Here is a 21,046-nt window from a genome sequence, read left to right on the forward strand (position 1 = left end):
TTAAATTTAAACTTTAAACCAAACATAATGCCAAATTCCTGGTGCAAAACCCAGGGAAATGTCGAAAAAAACTTCATAGCTGTTGCATTATGGTTGTTTTTACTCTTTTGAAATTCATTTAAAAAGTCAATGTTTTCATTGACATTTTTTTGACCACTGGCTTGGTGGTTTGACTTGATTGGAGCCCTTTGCAGGCCTGTTTTGGCCTACAGGCCTTATGTCTGACACCCATGATGTAGATATTCTACCCAGGTAAATAGACTAAAATAATTGTTGTTAAATGTAGTTACAAACTTTCCACATTGTGACATTTTGTGGAAAACTGAGGAAACAACATAAATACAAAAACTATAACATATGAGTGAGTATGAGGATGAGTCAGAAACTGAATGTGAAACTGCAATCATCCCCTTGAATGTGCAGAAGAACTATTTATGACAGGGTGATGAACAATAGCAGCATTTCAAAAAAGTTGTAAAACCCCCATTTCCACGGAGACTGAATCAGAGCATTTATGAAGTAGCAATTCAAAAATGCAATCACCAGACGTGGAAATTAAAAATATTTACTCCCATTACTGCTATTGGGTAGTTTTTTTTGTGTACTTTTGTGTCATTATGAGACTAAGCACTCTTACTATTACTTGAGTATGTTTTTATTATTGTGTACTGTGTGTGTATCATTGAGTACAAATGTAGTCAATATATCGATGGATTGCAAGAACAATGATCATGATTTATTTGTCAAACAACATGGATGACCTTCATCTGGGAGTGAGCACTAGTTCTTTCTATGCCAGCTGTTTATGGTAGAGACTTTTTTTTTTTTTGACATTTCCTATTGGAACATAGTGGCAGGACCAGATTAAACACAAGACACTTTTCATTCACAGTTGCAACATTATAATTGCTAAAGTAAAGTAAAGTAAACCAACTAACTAGACTAACCAAACAACCAAAAACAAAACACAATCACTAAGAACACTACAAGACTAGTATTACCCACTGCGTTTAAAGTCTGTTGCTGTCTAATCAGCATCTTGATGTGCCGCACCTGTGAGGTGGGATGGATTATCTAAAGGAGAAGTGCTCACTAACACAGATTTAGACAGATTTGTGAACAATAATTGAGAGAAATAGGTCTTTTTGTGTATATATAAAATGTTTGAGATCTTTGAGTTCAGCTCATGAAAAATGGGAGCAAAAACAAAAGTGTGTGTGGAGTTTGCATGTCTGCCTGGGTGTTCTCTGGTTTCCTCCCACAGTCTGAAAACATGCATGACCCTAAACTGTCTAAGAAGGTATAGAAGACTCTTTTACATCTGGGACTAGAAATGACAACATTTCCACTAATGTTTAAGAGTGTGCACTGTATCCATTGATACTGGAGAAAATATACTTTCAAGGTATTTTGTTCTTAAATGAAAGTGGAATGAGATGTCTTGTTGGAAATAACTTTCAACTAACTATCAAACTGTATCAATCGTGTGATGATTTTGCACCAGGGTTTCACAATATATTGCAAATGTGTGGTTATTGCGATATGAACATGTGATATATACATATTAAGATAAAAGTCAAAACGCTGGAAATTTGTGCCAAAAGCAGCAAAGCCAACAAACTGATCGCTTCTGAAATGCTTCTGGTGGAAAATGTATATTCACATCTTTTGGTAAAAAAAAGAAACAATAAAAACAGTAATAAAAACAATCATATAGTTTAGGCCCAAACGAAAAATCACTCATCTTTTGAGGACCAAATCCTGAAGCAGAAAGACATTAACATAATCTAGGTATTTGTATTTCTCCCAAATGAAATCAAAATGCAAAGACTCAACAACATTTTTGCACATAGTATGTTTAACTCCTACCGTGCAGCCATGTCATGCACCGTTTACTTGTGTAAAAATTCAAGCTGATGATAAAACAGCGTTGACCTCCAAATGTAACGTATCCCTTCCAGCAGAGAGAGCGTCCCCAGCTCGTGCTGCATATTTAGGATCTCCTCTTACAGGTCAATCCCACTGCCTCATGCAAAGATTCATTTAACATGTGACACTTTTTGTTTTACTCAAGAGGTTGCTGTTTCAGTTGACTCATGCGCTTTGGCTGTGAAACTAACAAGTCATGTAAACAGCCAGTTATATATATATATATATATATATATATATATGCATAATATGTGATCTCCAGTGTGAGCACTTAATGTGGTTCGATCTTAACGTCTTCCTTTAGTAGCCAACGTTTTTTTTTGTTTGTTTTTTTAATGCCGTGCTGATGATGATGATGATGGGCTTGTACAGCGCGGTGGTCTGGGTTTTCCAGTGTGTGAGGCTGTTGTGTGATTGTGAGAAGTGTCCTCAGGGTGGACTGCAGTGTCCCTTCAGCTGTTTAGTGACTCCAGCCCACGCTCCCTCCTCCCTGATTTCAGCTGTTGGTGGTAATCTGATATAACGCAGACCCCTGCAGCTGGTTATGAAACGTTTTGTGCCTGTGACTGAGGAACAGCTTAAAGAGATGTCATGTTGTTGAAGGTTTGGTTTTTTTTCACATAAGCTACTCTGATCACAAAAGGACTGCTGGGGTTTAGCTCATCAAGAATAACTGTCAAGTTATGTTTCCTCACTTTCGTGACATGTTAATTTCTTGCAATGGCCGCATGGGCAGGGTTTATTTTCTTACTTAAGCACCTCAGAGGTCAAGCACTTTGAGAATGGTCCCTGTATCACTTAGTATGTTTTGCCAACAGTACTACTTTGGGCTAAAACTGTTGTAGTAAGAAAAGGTTTGATATTGTTTGGAATCTGTTTTATTTGATAAACAAACGACCAAAAAAACGAACTTTTAACTGTTAAAAGCAAGATCCCAACTTATTGTTTGTTATATATAATATCCTTATGTTGTTGGAATGGAACAGGTTGTTGGATGGATGGATGGATGGATGGATGGATGGATGGATGGATGGATGGATGGATGGATGGATGGATGGATGGATGGATGGATGGATGGATGGATGGATGGATGGATGGATGGAATGAGGAACACCAGCAGTTGTGACTAAATACGGGTAAAAGGCACAAATGTATCACAGTTTTATGTATTACTATCTCTTTCACTTCCTGTTGGTGTTCATGTGACACAATTACTTTGAGTTTAAGTTTCTTGAAATGTTGTTCCCATGTTGAATATGTTGTTGGACAAAAGTTCAGAACTTCCTTTAACTGGAAATAAAACTGAATGTAATGATTTGCAAAAATGACCAGCGCCAGATGTGCTGAATACGAGTGATTGTTTCATTACAGTGATGCATGTGGATTGGATATATTTGGATGACAGTGAACTGTTAGAACATAATGTAGCTCAAAATACAAAACCAGCTGATAAAAAAGGTGTCAGAGGACAGTGCATCACTATCTCTTGCTTTTATGAAGTAGCGTTTTAGTCAAGGCCACCGAACTGGAGACCATGTCCAGACCACGACCAGAGCATCCCAAGACCAAGAATTTAAGAGGCCGAGAACAACACAAGACCAAGATGATGGAAGGAAGTAATTATGTTATTTACTTTGGGACAAGGGGTGAGAGTAAATAAGTTTTACTTCTTCTCACTCCTTTTCGAATACTCATCTGACGATGTGTTTCTTGATTTATTTTATATTATTATTACTGTTATTCATTTATTTATTTATTTGAGAGGAAAACTTTGTTGTTAATTTTCTTTTTTTTTTTCCTTATTTGTTTTCGTACCTTATTCGAAATAAACATTTCAATCAATCAATCAATCAATGATGAGGGGAAAATATGTGATTTGCCTGTATGAGCACACATTGGCTAGAAAGTAGAGCAAATGAGGGAGATGAGTCTTCACCTCATACACGGGCTATGTGGACACATATTACTGTACGATTATACCATTCTAAAGTGAATTTTGCATAATATGGGACATTCAAATTCAAAATGTACAACATACCATGCCACGCTTTCAATAGCTCCATTGTGGATTTAATTGATAATTTCAGTCTTTTCTCCTGGTGATGCTACAGCATGCACTATATATCTGTGGAAACAGTCCCCACCCCGCTCTCTGTGAGTTTACACTACAACATTTAACACACAGTTTTGCCTTTCTTTCCCCCCTGTCACTGGAATGTGAGCGGAGCAGACGTGTTCAGACAGCAGCCTGGAAGCCTACAGGTGGAGCGACTAATGCAGCACGGTGTAAAGAGAGCAAGGGGGATTGAACCCGCCAACTCTGGAAGCCCCTTTAAAGCAGGCCGTTTCATGCATTGAGACTGCAAAACTGCAGCTGTAAACGTCAAAGACGTGCAATGTAAACCTGTTGGTTGTGAGAAGTGCCGCACAGCTCATCAGCTTCACGTGAGTCAAGGCAAAAACTTCCAGGTTTAATGAAACAAAAAGTCACATGTATTAAAGAAGCAATCATATATGTGATTTCTAAGGTGTTTGTGCCATACAGTCATGCACAGACACCAATATAGACGTAACAGTGCAGTAATGTGTAGTTTCATACCGGTTTGTGTGAAAAGAAAACCAACTTCATCCTCTAGTGGCCCACTTGTGTCGGCGCAACGACCCATAACTGAATTATATACTGTGACTGGGTACATACAATCCTTTTATTGAGCTAAATGTGGCGGAAAGGTTGTAGAAGCAAGTTGATAAACTGAGAGTTTACCGGTTTGACTGCCCAAGCAAGACCCTCACCAGCTGGAAAACAAAGCATGTGGATCATGCACCGGATCTGCTGTGGTCACCCTGATTTAAATTTTTTTTATTAAAAATGATCTCATCAATTAGAAAACTCGCTGATGCAGCCTAACGTAACAGTTTCACTCAACAACTGTTCAGATTTGCCCCCAGATTCATCATCTCGAGGGAAAAACAGCCAGTTTGAGGCCGTCGCGGAGGCGTGTCACTGCAAGCAGGATTTGTAACCTCACAAGCAGCTAAATGTGGTGCAAAGTGCAACTTTCAAGAGGGAGAAACACGAGGCAGAAAACATTGTGAATACTCCTCCAGATATGTAGGCGACCTCCCGTGTCCCACGGAGACTCCTGAGATGATTCACTCACTCTGAATGTTTATAAGAGAGGAATTCCTCAGATGAGAGGATTTTTTTTTTCTTTCAGAAAATAGAGACGTGCTTACACTTTCAGTTATGCTAATGAGAAGGAAACCTTCAGAGGTTCTACGACAAATAAAACCACATTTCTTTAGATTTTAACTTTAACACCCCGCGTGGGGGTCTCACCTTTTTCTTACCTCCAAGTAAGATAAACTAAAGTAAATAAGCCGCATGCAGTCATTTACTTTGTCTTGTCTGTTCTTGTAAGCCCACTCCAGCTGGAGGAGGCAGGGACAGTGTAAACTCTGTGAGTGACAGAGGATTTTCCGGTGGAAATGGCAGGTTTACACACAGCTCATGTCGGTGGGTTTTCGGGGGGGGGGGGGGGGGGGGCGTTCAGTGCGTGCACTACAGCTAAAGTCAACACGGAGGCTCAACCTCAAGGCTCGACAGGTAGGTCAATGTGTCAAGATACAAGAGCGACACTGTCCTCTGTCTCTTTACATTTCTCCCAGATTACCAATGCTGAGCTAATGACAAACACAAACACAGCGCGGAACGTAGAAACTGATGTTGTTTGTGTTCAAAAATGGCAAATATACTTCTTTTACCTATTTGTTTCTTTGTATTGTTTGTGCTTTTCTTTTGCATTCTGGATCTTTTGCCTCTTTTCACATTTTTTTCTTGCTCATAGAGCTTGGTGGACATTTGACTACCATATATGTGATAAGTAAAAACATGTAGTCTAATCTAAAATTCTTTCGTATTTAAAAGTCCTAAAAGGACTGACAGTAAAAGACAGAACCCTCCTCAAGCTACTAAGGTTCACACAAGGTTTCAAGAGAATGTGCGTCGTTTTTTTTCCATTTTCGTTTCAGAAAAGTTTGCCGTTTACACACTATCGTTTTGAAAATGATGCCTGTTTTTGTCAGGAAACTACACACGTGTGCAGAGAACAATATCCCATAAACATCAACAATGGGAGTACACGGACATTTGTATGGACAGACGCTGAAGTTGCATCGCTCTTGCGGTTGCCGCTCAACTATCACACTACCAAGTGGTGGGAGAATATGGACTGGGAGAATGTTGTTGTGTAAACGGACACTGAAAACGCACGAACATTTTTCTGTTTTCAGTTGGAAAAGTTGCTGTCAGTACCGCTGGTAGTGCTGCCACTGCAGATGTCATTGTCGTTGGGAAATGTGGCGGTAGATGTGAGTTCTTTTGTTTTTTTTGGAAAACAATGTGTCCATTTTTAACCATTGATAAAAAAAACTGAGCTTTATTTTGTTATTTGTAGGTGATAAGCATTTAGAGATACTCAAAAGTGATGTCATTGGCTCTAACATGTCTGCCCAGAGCTGCAATTATTTTCGTTGGATAATGCCTTTCAGAAATGTTTAGCTCATTTTGAAAACTGAGAATTGTTTGTTTATTTATTTATTGACTTTACCTCTGCAGGTGCTCAACATTTTCAGTGGGTGACTGAGGATTGGTGCCTGTGACTCCATGATATATTCCGCTGCAATAAAGGTTAAATCATGTGAAAACTGACAGTCCTTTAACAGTTTTGCACCGCTGAAGTTGAATGTCTCACAAACTGCACTGAAGGAGATATTGATGAAAAGAATGTAACCTAGCAGTATTGTTGAAAGTGGAACATTTTAAGTAATCTTTATCAAGATGAATAATTTTATTCAATTAATAATTTTGTGATGAATTACATGCAGAATCATCTCTCTCTCTCTCTCTCTCTCTCTCTCTCTCTCTCTCTCTCTCTCTCTCTCTCTCTCTCTCTCTCTCTCTCTCTCTCTCTCTCTCTCTCTCTCTCTCTCTCTCTCTCTCTCTCTCTCTCTCTCTCTCTCTCTCTCTCTCTCTCTCTCTCTCTCTAGCAAAACTTACGTATAACAAAAATGCCAAAATGTTGACTCTTAATTTGAAAAGTTGTCATGTATCCTTAGTTAACGCTAGGTGGATTTAAAGGTTCAGGTTAATTTTTTGGGAGCTTCCCCAACTTTTACTGTTGGTGTCCTCTGTGGCCCCTCACCAGAGTTCTGCCTGGTGATGCTACAAAATCCTTAGAATTCTCTGGATTAGTCACTGCTTACATTCTTTTTTCATTTTTATTCTGTACCAATAATAATAATAATAATAATAATAATAATAATAATAATAATAATAATAATTATTATTATTATTATTATTATTATTGTTATTATTGTGGCTTAAAATGACGCAGCGCAGTGACACAGAGGTGTGGTTTGGCTCTAGGACCTGGCGGAAGCCCCCATTGTGAAGCCCCCATGCCGATCTCTGCTCTCCCTCCCTCATTCCCTCCTTCCCTCACTCCTCCTCCTCCTCCTTCCAGCTCCCAGCAGAGCGCTGCGTCCTCATCAGCTGTGCCGGCAGCAGCAGCAGCAGCAGCGGGCAGAGGTGGAGGTGCTGGACCAAGAACTGGCTGTTTCACGCACACTCTCCCCCTCCGATCAGTCCATGTAGCTCTCCTGCTCTGTCCCACAGAAAGAAGAGATGAAGATGAGGTACTGCGTTTCTGCGTTTTTTTTTTCCCTTTGTGCAGTGAAAGTTTAGTGTGTGTGACCGTCCGCCTGCTGCCTCCCTGCAGGTGTTCATGGCTGGAGCGCGTCGTCTGCTGCGTCCTCGTCCTGCTTGTCTCAGCGGCATCGCAGTGGACAGGTACGAGTCAACATGCTTTCTGTGGAGAACTTCACCTGTGGTGACAGTTTAATTCACTCCTGATGGTTAACTCTTATTAACATTTCACCTCTGCCGCGTAAATCTTGTGATCCATTCAGACTGGAGCGCATCTTCTGTGCTTTGAAGTGTTTTATTTGATTTGCTGCGCAACACTTTAGGAGTAAAGAAAGGATCCACCTCTTCAAAGCAGCTGCTGTGCAGAGCACTGGTTGCATGTTAAGGCTGATGTTTGCTCACTTTTCTTTTTGTCTGTGTGCACTGTTAACAAGGCAACCTTCTATGTATGCAGCCACCTTTTCTCCTACAAAGCCCCTGGTGACACATTGTTATGATTGGCTGATAAAAAGCAGTTCCTCAATTATATGAAGGTGGAAGTGGCTTTGAGGCTGTTTATAGGCTTTTATTTCTCAAGTCCAAAGTCTGCAAGTTGGTTTTTTTTTTCATTCCTGCTTGGCTTGTCTAGAGGTTTTGCTTTGTGTGTGGCTTCCAACTTCTAGAAAAAACACATTTCCCTCTTTTCACTCCTTTTTGTAACCCGTTAAAGGCTCCTACACTTGTGTCCCTGTTTGATTAGAAGACGCAGTAAAGCACGACCTTCCTGGTCATGGTGTCACCGAGCTGTAGGGGCCATGGGATGAATGGATTCTCATCTCCTGCTGAATTATTTATCTTTGATCCTTACTAATGCCATACGTTCCTTTAGTAAACGTCAGGCTGGAGAAGCGTGGAGCTGTCAGTTGATATAGAGAGAGGAAACTGAGAGGATGACGATTAATATTTGATCGAGCACAACCGATGCTGACAAGATTACTGCATTTTTGGGGGTTCAGATGGAAGATTTTGTGTGTGTGTGTGTGTGTGTGTGTGTGTACTCATTGTGCTACATGTTGCTATTTATCCATTGTGATTGTAATTTTTGGGAACGCTCCATGTCTGACGATACTCAGGACAGGTGGAGATACTTCAACGTCTTGAACCGTATTGCAAGTAAACGACGTGACATTTGCACAGGAATGCTGTCCTCTGTGTGTGTGTGTGTGTGTGCACGTGTGTGTGTGTGTGTGTGCGTGTGTGTGTGTGTGTGTGTCAGGGTCGAGGCTGAAAAGGCCTCGCCACTCTTGTCTGGAGAGCGGCACTCCGGCCGCCTGCGACATGGTTGAATTAGGGCTGATTCATTCCCCGCTCCTCGGCTGGGTCAGGAATCCCTATTGTCATGTGATCTTTGACATGCACCCAGCATGGCTTTGCCTGAAGGGAGAGCAGGAGGACGAGGGTGGGGGTGGGGGGGTGGGGGTGGAAGGGGACCGGCTGTAAGGGAACACCCCACTGTGCCATTTAATGGCTGAATTAGGAGGTGCATTAAAAATCACAGCTGGCTCGGGTGCTTTCTCTCTCTCTCGCTCTCTTTTTCAAAGTGCAGCAGGCGTGATGGCTAGAGGGACAGGAAAAGCCTTTCCACACTGTTGAAACAGTCGTAAAAGAAGTAGTTTTTTTTTATGTGCTGGTCAGGGATAACATAACACTGAAACATGCGTTTGATGATGGAAATTTACCTGGACTGAGACGCTTTACAGCCATTTAAAGGGATTTTTTGCAACTATATTCTCACTTTGGCCCTATTTACACTTTTCAAGTGAAAACGCATCATTTTTGCATTTTTTTGTTTTTCAGCACATGCGAGAGCAGGTGGAAAACAACAACAGCGTTGCCTCCAGAGTGTCTTGACTCCTAGTTGATATTCTCCTGGGACTTGGTAGTTTTAATAGTCGACAGTCACCGTTATAATAATCCAACTTGGTCGTCTGTTCAGAAGAATGTCAGTGTACTCGCCGTTGTCAATGTTTATAGAGTGTTGTTCTCTGTGTGCATGTGTGTGTGGTGTCATTACAAAAAACAGCCCCCACTAGTGGCCCAGCATAAAAACAACATCCTTTTCAGCATTTTTGCCGTTTCCGCCATGTAAGCGGACATACTTTTAAAAGCGTTGCTGTGCAAACTTAACACTTTTATGTAATTCCTTAATCCAGGTTTAGAAAAAAAAAGTCTTGCCCTAATTGTCAACATTTCAAATTTAATTTAGTAGAAAGTTTCCAAAGCGGCTCTTTTGTTCCTAAAGATTGCAGACTTATTACAGACTGACCTATATGTTTCCCCTAAAACCATACAATTCTACATCCTATTGGTATTTACATTGTTAAAACAAAGTACCAACCTGAACGTTGTCTGTGTATTCAGAATGATAATAGCACCCGGGGTTTTCAGGGCAGGACGTGCCTGTGCAGCAAACTTACACAAAGGTATAATTGTCATAAACTCCAGACGTAATCTATTCTAATTTGAAAACAAGCACCCGTCCAGGAATAAGAGCCAGGTTATCTGTGTCGAGTGGCTGTTAGCCTGTTAGGGGGGGCCTCTGTTAGGATCATTGTAACCCTTAAATTAAATAAATGGGCCGACTGTGCACAGATTCTGTTGACTCAGTGAACCTTGTGATGTCTAATCCTGGGATTTTCTAGTCAGTAAACCTGCTCATACGTGATCGACATCCCTGGAAGTGTCTCACTGCCATTAAGCTCGCCACTTCCATCCAGGATTTGTTTTTGTTGCGGCGTGTCGGCCGGCCGCTCTTTTAGAAAGTTGATTAGATGGTTTACGTCTCCTCCCCGTGGAGTTTGTGTGGTTTGGACTCGATGTTTGTGCCTGTGGGTGGGCGTCAATCCAAATGTCAAGTGGATAGGTGGATCTCCGTCTGTGTTTAGACTTTTTGCTGCAGTTTTGAGAACTCGGCACAAGCGATTGACGTCTTTTTTTCTGCTGGAGCGCAGTCACTGTAGATAAAAATCCATCAGAAGTTCCAGATGCTGCAAATGTCTCAGACTGAGACATGATTCCTAAGGATGGAGAGAAGGAACTCTTGGACATTTTGGTGCAGTTGACTGTAAAGTCCATGTGTTCTGTTAGAAAACCTTGGTGGTCACATCCTGCTTTGATTGCTAAATTAATCCCATCTGCTTCCTGTGGTGAAGCTCAACAGTTTTGTGTCCGTGTCGACTATAAACATTGTAAAGTACAGTCCAGTGTGAGATCAACCTAGTTTGACTTGAAGTCGACACTCCCTTGAGGGGGAACAGAGAATTTCAGGAGGACTGCAGCAGGCTGTCTTTGCCTTTTCACTGTTCTGGACCATAAACAAGCAATCAGAAATGCTTCTGTATCAACTAAACCCTTATTGAATTTTATAAAAATGTATCTTGAACATTTAAAGAGCCTGATTTCAGTGACATATCTAATATAAAACAGCTGCAACATGAAATGCTCACACTTTTTGTTTAAAATTTTTTTTTTGCTGAAAACGCCCTGAAAAGGTCAAATCTGAGCCACTGAAGGGTGACGAACACGAGAACAGATGACGCCAACAACTGCAAAGTAAACACGGTGTTTGTGTCGGATTCGGGTAATTTCATCCAAACAGATGTGTCCGTTTACATGGAAACGGCAGAAACGCTGAAAAAGGTGTAGTCGGCATGCGGGTCCATGACTTGGTGCTGTTGGTTGTTTTTGCAATGAATCCCCCCAACACACACACACACACACACACACACACACACACACACACAGGCAAAAAAACAATGGATGAAGAACTTGGATTGCAATTCCGGGTGACTCTCATCTATCAAACTACCAAGTCCCAGGAGAATATGGACTGAGAGTCATGACACTCTGGAGGCGAACGTTGTTATTGTCCAGCTACTCCCACATGTGCAGAAAAACATTTTACTCCGGCCGTTTTGCACATGCGGAGTAGCAGCATTTCCGAAAAGCCGCTTTCTCCCCTGTGTACAGGGAGACCATCAAGTTGTTTTCAAAAAGTTGCATTTCCCGTGGCTCCAGGCACCATTGTCGCGTAAACGAGACCCAAAACGCTTTCAGAGTTTTTCATTTTCACTTGAAAATGTCATCTGAACTAAGCCACATTATGACCCCCTCCCACCCCAACCAGCTCCTCCACAAGTGACAATTTGATAGATAAATAAAGATTTACAAGATATACGGTCTGCTACTGATGGTTATGAAGCATATCTTGTGATTTTAATTGTTCTTTATGCCATCCACAACAAATTCAGAAAATGATATGCATGCTTTCTTGAAGTCATTACTTAATTATTTCTTTTTATCAAGATTTATTCTCAGAAATGAATGGGGGGGGAAAAACAACAACCCAAGTCGGACTTCTATCATACAAAGAAAAAGTCACAGTGATCACAGTCACAGTGATTCACAGCCTTCTGTGTTTACGGTTGTTTGATAATGAAACCAAGGCCAGATAGGAAAGCATTTCTACACATTGTATCAGCTCAAGCTGAAATTTTACAGTATTTTTCATTCTGTGAACAAAACATGTTTCATGCATGCAGTGACCTTGCAAAAGCTTGAAAATAAAATTCAATAATGTTTCATTCCCCATCTGATGTACAAGGAAATACTCTCCCTGAGCTTTTCTCAGTATTTGTTCTGTATTTGCCCTCCCCTATTATGCCGCTTCTTAGGGTCAGGCCGTCCTTTTTGAATGCCGCTGACAGCTGTTATTTGTATTTTTACGCGCTCCCTCCACTCGGCGTTTCAGGTGCACTCAGCTGTTCTCTCATGCTGTCCCTGATGTCAAAATGCCGGGTTGACGGCGGCAAAATACAGAGGGACGCCATAATTACTGCTCATGTTCCCAAAGAAGAGGATTTGTAGGGCTACTTGCTCTGCACACCCAACCATCTCCAGAGCTAATGGCACGCTGAGTGCCCTCTTGCCTCTCAGCGCCTCTTTCCTGTTTGCGGTGCAACCCCTCACTTATTATCTCCACCAGGCAACAGTTATTGTAAGGTGTGAAGGTCTGCAAATTACAGGACTCTACAGTAGATGCAAGTATTATATTAAAGATCTGGACCTAGAGTGGGATGACACGGTCTTAAACAAGATAATGAAACAAAACCATATGCAGCTGATTATCCTCATCTTTTTTTTTCTTGAGAAGCACCTTTGTTGACATTTGTGGGAGATAATAAGTGATTGCTTTCATTGACTCTGTGGCTTGACAACACAAACATAAAGTGAGAGCTTTCAGAAGACAGCTGCTGCTTCTTTTTCCCCTGTGGATAATCATTGCATTGACGTAGCTACTTGAGATAGAACAGTGTTTTCCTGATGTTGCTGCGGTTGGTAATCAATGCCAATGATCCGGTGTGGCAAACATAAGGCCCGTGGGCCAAAAGTGACCCGCAAGAGGCTCTAATCTGGACAAACTACCAAGCAAATGGTTTAAGGAAAACATTGGATTTTTGGGCACATTTCTTAAGAGTAGTGGACAAAACATAACAACCGAGAGCCGAGCTGAGATATCGGTGATGCACATGAAAGCGAGCAAACTGGCATTAGTCTCAAAGTCAGGCTGTCAGGGTCAGTTTGTGAAAACCTGCTTAATGCAAGGGGATTCTTAGGAGACATTTTTTGTACATTTCATTGTAGTTTGTCGACATAACTGTCGGTTATGTGAAAATATAGACATTTTCCTCATGTATACTCTGTGCCGCAACAACAACAAATAAAAAAATAAAATAAATTTAAAGTTTAAATTTAAAGTTTATTAAGGCAGTATTTTACCACTTAAGATGAAATTGCACTGTATGTAGCCCCTGAACAGAAATGTGTTTGACACCTGTGCAATATACTATGGCAGGAATCTGCAAAAGCCATTTTTGCTACTTTACACCAAACACAATTAGTCTGGAACCACGAAACACGCTTGAACAAGTTTGGCTGTTTATTAAAAAAAGGGTGTCTGATGTTCCATATATCAAATTTTATAACCACAATTTAAAACTTCTGATATTTTTGGTTACTTCTCCATCTGTTTTAAGCGGTGTTACCCTTGAGTAGTTAGTTAGTTTACTTCTTTTTTTAAGGGTTTTAGTAAATTTTGCTGTTTTTGACCTTTTAGTCATGTCAGCTGTTTTATCATTTTGGGGTGTTTTTCCTTTTTTTCTTTTCCAGTGGTTTAAGCTTTAGCTATTAAGCGATTTTAGCAGTTCAAGCTAGTTCAGCCATTTAGCAGGTTAAGCTGTTTCACTTATTTTGGCCCATTTTAGCTATTTAAGTGGTGTTCATTATTTAATACAATTTTTAGCTGGGAATTTCAGCCATATTGAACTTTTGGTAGCCTTTTCAAGTTTTAGCATTTATAGAGCTTTCAGCTTAACTTTGTTTACTGGCGGCTAGTTTCTTCCTACATATCAAACATACAGATAGACCAGCAATTTTGGCAGCGAAAGCAAATTAAAGTTTTCATCCAAGACTTCGTTATTTGGACTTCTGTTTGGAAAAGTTGAAGCGAAAGGCTTAAACGATTGAACTGTTGATGAATTACAACTTGTGACTTTTAACTGCGAGATACAAGATAATCTGATAAGCAGATGAAGCACAAATAGTATAACATTTTTTATTTCCAGGTAAATTTGCGTGTCCTTCATGTAGAGGGGTTGAATAGCCACATGTGGCCCCCGGCCCTTGAGAGAGTGTATCGGAGTGATTTCAAGAAACAAAAAATTTTAAAATGAATATCAACAAGTGACCAAGAAACACTTGCAGGGGTCTTCCATTGACCACCCAAACTGTCCTGCCAAAAGACATTCATCCTGCTTACACCACATCACATTTCAAGCAACACTTGCTTTCTTTGTGCGGTCGGTTTTTCAGCACCAGTGGCCAGAGCCTGGATGAAAACTTGGTTTCCATGGCCACCAGGTGCAGATTTTTCCACCACAAAGCAGCATTTGGCTGCAGCAAAGGAAACCGGATCCATCTACCTGGCACTTTGTCCCAGTCTCCAGCTTTAGGTAGTGTTCACTTGTCCCTTCTGACAGCCTGCTGAACACAGAGCCACATGAAACTAGAGACCCCCCCCCCCACCCCCGACCCATTTACGTTCTCTTGTCCTAAGAAATCTATACCATCGGCTTTTCACTCTCCATGATCGAGCTGCTGGTTCAGAGTGGCCCTCGACTGTGTGCTCTATGTGTCCGGTTATGACGTGATCCTCTTACGCTATTTAGAAGGTACTTTACAGATTTAAGTCTGAAATAAGCATATTTTAACTGTCAGACGTGGGCACTGTTAACACAAGCAGCAGCTACCACCCAATGTGTGTGTGTGTGTGTATGTTTTTTTTTTTTTTTAAATGAATGAATAGACCATTCAGCATATCGTGAGGCCCCTCTGGGGAATGCCATTGTGCGTTTAGAACCGCACTTTGCCGTTATATCCCTCTTTTTCGCTCTCCATGTCTTCTTATCTTCTGATTGACTCTCATGATGTGCAGGACTGCTTTTCAGGGCACCCTTGAATTCCACTCATTCACCCGTCCTTCAAGGGCTGCTATGTCTGTAGGCACTTCTCTTTTCACCCTCTCACAAATCTCACACCATGGGGGTGTGAACTGAGGAGAATCCCAAGGGACAGGGAGATTACCATCGAGACCAGAGCTCCTGTGACAAAGGAGGGATTTGCCGATTCCTGCACCTCTGTCCTTTACTTTCATATAGATTTGACAGAGGCAGGACTTTCAGTGGGGTTAAATGACATGACCGACACTCACTATACCTGAAATGTGGAGGTGGACTTTCCAAGCAGTGACTGGTTAAAGAAATAAAATGATACGGACAAGAAAAAAAATAAAAAAATTGACCATTTTTTAAGATTATTACTTATACTTTCTTGCAATCCAACCTTAAAATTGCTCTCCCTTGCTTTTGAGTTGACTTGTTCTCACACCAACTTCTACAACCCCAGTTAAGACCTCCCCATACCCTCTTGTTTTGTAGATACATCATTGCTCGACAACAAACCAGACGGCAGGCTTGAGCTCTTGTTTGATCATGTGCTGAGTCTGGACTTTTTCACGGAGTGAATACCTCGGTCGCTCATAACTTGAAAGCTGCTAATTGTTGTGTGAATGTTGTGTGAGCTTGTAGACAATACAGGGTGCCCTCCATTCACTCCCTGGTTGTTCGGGGCCAGGTGGCACAGTGCCATCCATTGAGAGGCTCGGAGAAGAGGAACATAGGCCAACCATGGGGATGTCAAATATTTAGAGGCCCAGTGAAAGATTTGCAGGGCTGTTCCTCTGTCGAGACAGCAGCCTGATCGTTTTGGGACACATCTTGGGAGGTTCGCAGCCAGTGGTGATTCTGCACCACACTGGTCTGGAAGAAGGAAAAAAAAAATCCCCATGAAGCACAGTTACTGTCATGTCCAAGAGAGCCCTGTGGTTTCACAAGTCTGGTTTATGACCTTATTATTTGGGCTTGACTGCATAAAGTCACTGTAACCTCGAGTTTCCTGTTTCGAATTTGTCTGGTCAAGTTAAATAGAGAACGGACCTGAAGAAAGCAGGGTGAGATTTACAATTACTGTGAAACATATTGTCTGTGGAGGTGCAGTATGTGGACTGATTTAGTCTCACGTGAGCATATTTGAAAACACTTTCACTCTAAACGAAGTGCCTGTCTATGTAGGGGTGCTTCAATCTATACTTATATGATGTAATATTATTATCTAAGTTCAGGGAGCCACATGCAGCATCTTGAGTGGGCCAGGCGGGGTAAATAGTGCCACGATGACCTTCAATAATGTAAACTTTAAGGTTTGAAGCGCAGCGTGCATGTGATGAAAATGTCTATATCATCATGAAAGCAAACAATTACTACAGAAAATGACGACCATCCCAACATATTTTAATAATCAAGATGAATACATATGTTACAGTCCAGATGGGGATTCCTCTATGTACTTGGAACAACAGATACAGTTGCATCCCAGTTCAATCGTAGTTTTTATTTAAAGCACTAAAATAAGTCTGCATGTGAGGGTCATGGTTAGGATGTTCAGTTTGAGTACTTGGGGGGGGGGGGGGGGGGGGGGGGGGGATTTGTGTTTCTAGTTTTCATTTAATAGTGGGAATATCACTGTCTCTCTCACAATATCAAGACCGTTTTGACCCTATATTAAGACAACAATAGCACATGAAGGGCAGCATGGTAGTGTAGTGGTTAGCACTCCCACCATGTTTTTCCAGTTTGTGGTTTGTGTTTCTTGGGTCCACCAACATAGAACTGAGGTTAATTCCTACTTTTTGGTGTGAATGTATGTTTCTGTGTGTGTGTTGTTGTTGTTGTTGTTTTTTTTTTCTCTATGACTGTCCTGTGGTGACCTGTCCTCATCAATAGTCAGCTGGGTTTGGATATACTTTGGCAGTATATAGCATTTCCACTGCTTCACTGCTGCCATGCAAAGTGCTCAAATTCCATTGGAAGCAAATCAGAACTCATGTCTTGCCCACTCTCTGACATATAGACTTGGGGGTTCAAACCGACAACCTTGTGTTTGGAAGAAGACAACACAATTGCTAAAACATCGAAAAGACATGTTCCTTTTTATATCTATCGGTTCATTACATGTTTAACAAAGATAAAATGGACCAAACAAATGAAACATACAAAAGATTTAGAAACAAACCTTTCAGTTGAAAGTGATGGAGCCGACAGTGAGCGCCAACAGGGACGCGGCTGTAAAAGGACCAGAGGGAACAAACTCAACAACACATTCATGACCTTATATAGAGGATCTGCTTAAAGTTGGAACGGTTGCTGAAGAAGTCCTTCAAAGTCTTACTTTTTACACTTATAAACTTTACCTTTATTTACGACCTAAACTTAAGATTTCTGCACCACTGCCTGAACTTCTATTTCAATGAATAGTGAATGTTTCCTTCGTCTGACTGGAAGTTATAGTCTGCAGGGAGCTGAGGCTGCTGGCGAGTCGCTCGTGTACTGCAGCCTGTTCAGACATCGTGTGGCACCGTAAAGTTTTACTTGCGAAGCATGTTCGAATCAAGTTTGCGAGGACTTCAAAGAACAAGCGCGAGCCTCGATAAATAATCTGCCCACCTCAACCCATCTCGTGTTCTCTCATGTTGCTTCACACCCCTTTCTGTTGCCTCATTTCACCTCATCATAAATATCTAGCTTCTGTGATATAATGATAGTTGCATTACAAATGCTACGGTTGAGACCTGCAGGCTGGTGGAAAATAAATGCATGGTGCACCCGAGTGAGAGGAAATCATTAATAAGGAGTCTGCATTTGGTAGCAAATCATGAGTCAAGCATTACTGGAAGTTTACTTAAGATCCCTCAAAAAAAAAAAAGGATAACTGCACAGTTTAGATTTGACATGTCATACCGAGATCAGATCAATGGACTCAGGTGCATTTGAGAACATATTCCTCATCTTTTGTTTATGATTTGTTTTCTATCATGGCATTTCTGTATGCATCCTAAAATTAAACGCTTCCTCTTGTTTATTTTGCCGACATGAGGAACTCACCGGACATGGTCCCGGGTTGACTTTAGATCAGTTTGTGGGGTGGGAAGGGGATTTCCTTTAGGATGTCCGAATTTTCACTTTCGTATCAAACTATTCTTCGGTGCCCTGTTGGTTCACTAAGTTCACTTGTTTCAGATCAGGTTGGTGCACCAAATCCCCATCACGTGGATTATAACATGCCTTTGCTCGGCTTAAACTGAAACAGAGGAAGACCACGACCTGTGTGCTTTTTGTGTGTGTGTGTGTGTGTGTGTGTGTGTGTGTGTGTGTGTGTGTGTGTGTGTGTGTGTGTGTGTGTGCTAAAGTGGCCAGTGGGAGGAACAATGAGTGCTGGCACTCCGGACCCTCGTCTGGCCTGTACTAATTGAGGACCCAGATATTGTCTCATTGATGAAAGCCCGTCTTTGTCCAACGTGCTTCTCTTCATCTACTGTATCCCCTGGGCCTCTGATATAGCCATCGGCATAACGTCATACCCTAGCCACCATTGTCTCCATTCATTACAGGGGGATTAAAGTGTCAGTTGAAGGTGAAGTATGAGCCCGCCGCCGCTGTTCACTGATAGGTGCTTGAAGGTGTTGTGCCCCGCGAGCTAAAAGTTTGACACCGTGCAAAAAGGATGAAGCTTCGCCTTTTTTGTGGACTGGTGGCGATCATTCGACTGAAAAGGTCCAAGCTTCTCATTAAGCGGTGAATAAAATGTGATTGCTACTCAGTAGCCAAGCAACAAGGATTAGGATTGAAGAGCGGGAAGTGGCTTTCAGCTCAGTCCAGTGACGGCTTTAAGCACCGATTCAACCAATTTAAGGATTTGTCTACATACAGATAAACATTTAGATGTTCTCCAGTGGAAAAACACATATCCTGCTATTATTGGAGTTGTTTCAGTCGTTTTCTTGCCGTGGAATTTCTACCAGAGCACTAATGCTCTGGAGTCGTGGGCCTCTGATTCCCTCACATGCAAAGAGGAAGCTTTGTGACAAAAAGGGAGGTGTTTTACTCTCTTTCATTGTTGGATTTACTGTCAAAGTGTTGATCTGCATTGACGTGCTCTTGAAGTGTGGTGCAAAGCTGAAACCCAACACTCGAGTGGGGCCTTGTGGGTTCAAAGAACCAGTGAAAGGACAAAGACGAGGCAATGGCCGGCGGAGCGATCCAACACTCTGCGCCCTTGCACAACCTGTTGAAGGCAGAAATGAGATCTGTATGCACATTCTTTCCGCGTGAAGCCCATGTCTCCAGCGGAGGATGTTATTTACTTATGCATTCAGCGACGACAACGGGACTGGAAGGAAATTCACCCTGAACGCGGAGAGGATGTGCATATGCATCTGCACCTCTGCCAGCATTTTAAGCTGCTTGGTAAATCCAGGACCTGTGTAGGCAGGTCGATTTCGAGCATCTGCGATGATTGTGCGAATGAATGCGTGGGTACATAAAAACAATGGCACTTTATATCAGGGAGCTGCTAAAATAGCACGGAAAAGTCAAACCTAATTGCTAGTTTACTTTAAAAAACAAAAAACAAAACATGAATTACACTTCGAAAGAAAAGCTTTTTTTTGGTTTAGTTTTTAAAAGAATATGTTTATAAAGCTTTGCTTCTAATCTGTTGTGACAATTGACTGTAAAATGTATCTTAATGCAATTGTATAGACAAACTCAAGACTTTTTCTCATTTTTCACATCTGAGAATAGTCACTCACTTGACTTGACCTCTTCTTATTTTAGCAAAAAGGAAAACAGGTGGAATGTTTGGTACTTAAAAGGGGAAAAATTTAATTATGCAAAAAAAATTAAAAAATAAACCTTGCTACTATTGATATGAGAAATTATATTTTAGAGTAGAATGAGGGGAAAGAAACAAGAATTGGACTATCGGATTTCGGGATCTTACACTATTTTCTGTACTTGTATATAATGTTTCCTCCATATCAAAGATGCAAATACCAAAGGCTGAACTTTCTGTGGAAATCACAAAAACATATAGTGACTGGACTGGACCTGCTTCACCATCCATGATTTTGATCCATTGTTGAATGTAATGACATTCGTTTTGGGTGTCCGTTTATTAAAAAAAAAAAAAAAAAAAAAAACAGCACCCACTAGTGTCCCCACATAAAAACTACAATGTTTTCATACTTTCTACCGTTTCCATGTAAATGGACATAGTTTTCAGAAAGTTGTTGTGTTAAAGCAAAACTTTTCTGAAATGAAAACATAAAAAACAATGTGTTTTCACTTGAAACGCTGTGTAAACTGGGCCAAAGTGTTTTTGCAGACAACGGTTTAACCAGCGTGTTCGAGCTCACGAATTGATGGTTGGTTTTCCGACAATATCGATTTATTTTCATCCTTGTATCTTTTATCTTTCTGAATATTTCCATGACGCAAAGCAGATTTGCTGTTTTCACCTGAAACATTAAAGCAGTTCGGCAATTTCATTCCTCATCATGTTACGGACATATTGTCATTTGTATTTGAAGATTTAAGAAGTTGTAGGATTTTGGTACCATGTCACTACTTTTCGAAGTCATATACAAATCACCATATTCGACCCAAATGGAGGGATACTTCCACATAATTTAGATTTAATACACATATACAATACAGATATATATATTAATATATACATATATATATATATATATATATATATATATATATATATATATATATGTTTTGGGAATTTATGCTTCATGATTTTAATGTACAAGTCAAATTACACTTTTCCATTATAGAATTTCATTATATTATAATCTTTTACATTTTCCTTTTTGTTTCTTTTTAACCGAAGGCCACAACTATTACTATT

General features: G+C 40.9%; 1 protein-coding gene across 2 annotated transcripts in view; it reads left to right on the top strand.

Moving 5' to 3' along the window:
• Positions 1 to 7,462: 7,462 nt before the first annotated feature.
• Positions 7,463 to 21,046, top strand: part of col18a1a (collagen type XVIII alpha 1 chain a) — an 86,983-nt gene continuing 73,399 nt past the window's right edge. Inside the window, exons 1-2 of one of the 2 annotated variants that reach the window (XM_080478079.1) lie at positions 7,463 to 7,626; positions 7,710 to 7,780. In XM_080478079.1, the coding sequence (XP_080334205.1) occupies positions 7,616 to 7,626; positions 7,710 to 7,780 (82 nt within the window). In that variant the 5' untranslated portion in view covers positions 7,463 to 7,615. The remainder of the gene's footprint in view (positions 7,627 to 7,709; positions 7,781 to 21,046) is intronic. The other variant, XM_080478080.1, reaches the window with a different exon arrangement.

The sequence above is a fragment of the Lipophrys pholis genome, assembly GCF_963383615.2.
Source record: "Lipophrys pholis genome assembly, chromosome: 13".
NCBI classification, from domain to species: Eukaryota; Metazoa; Chordata; class Actinopteri; order Blenniiformes; family Blenniidae; genus Lipophrys; species Lipophrys pholis.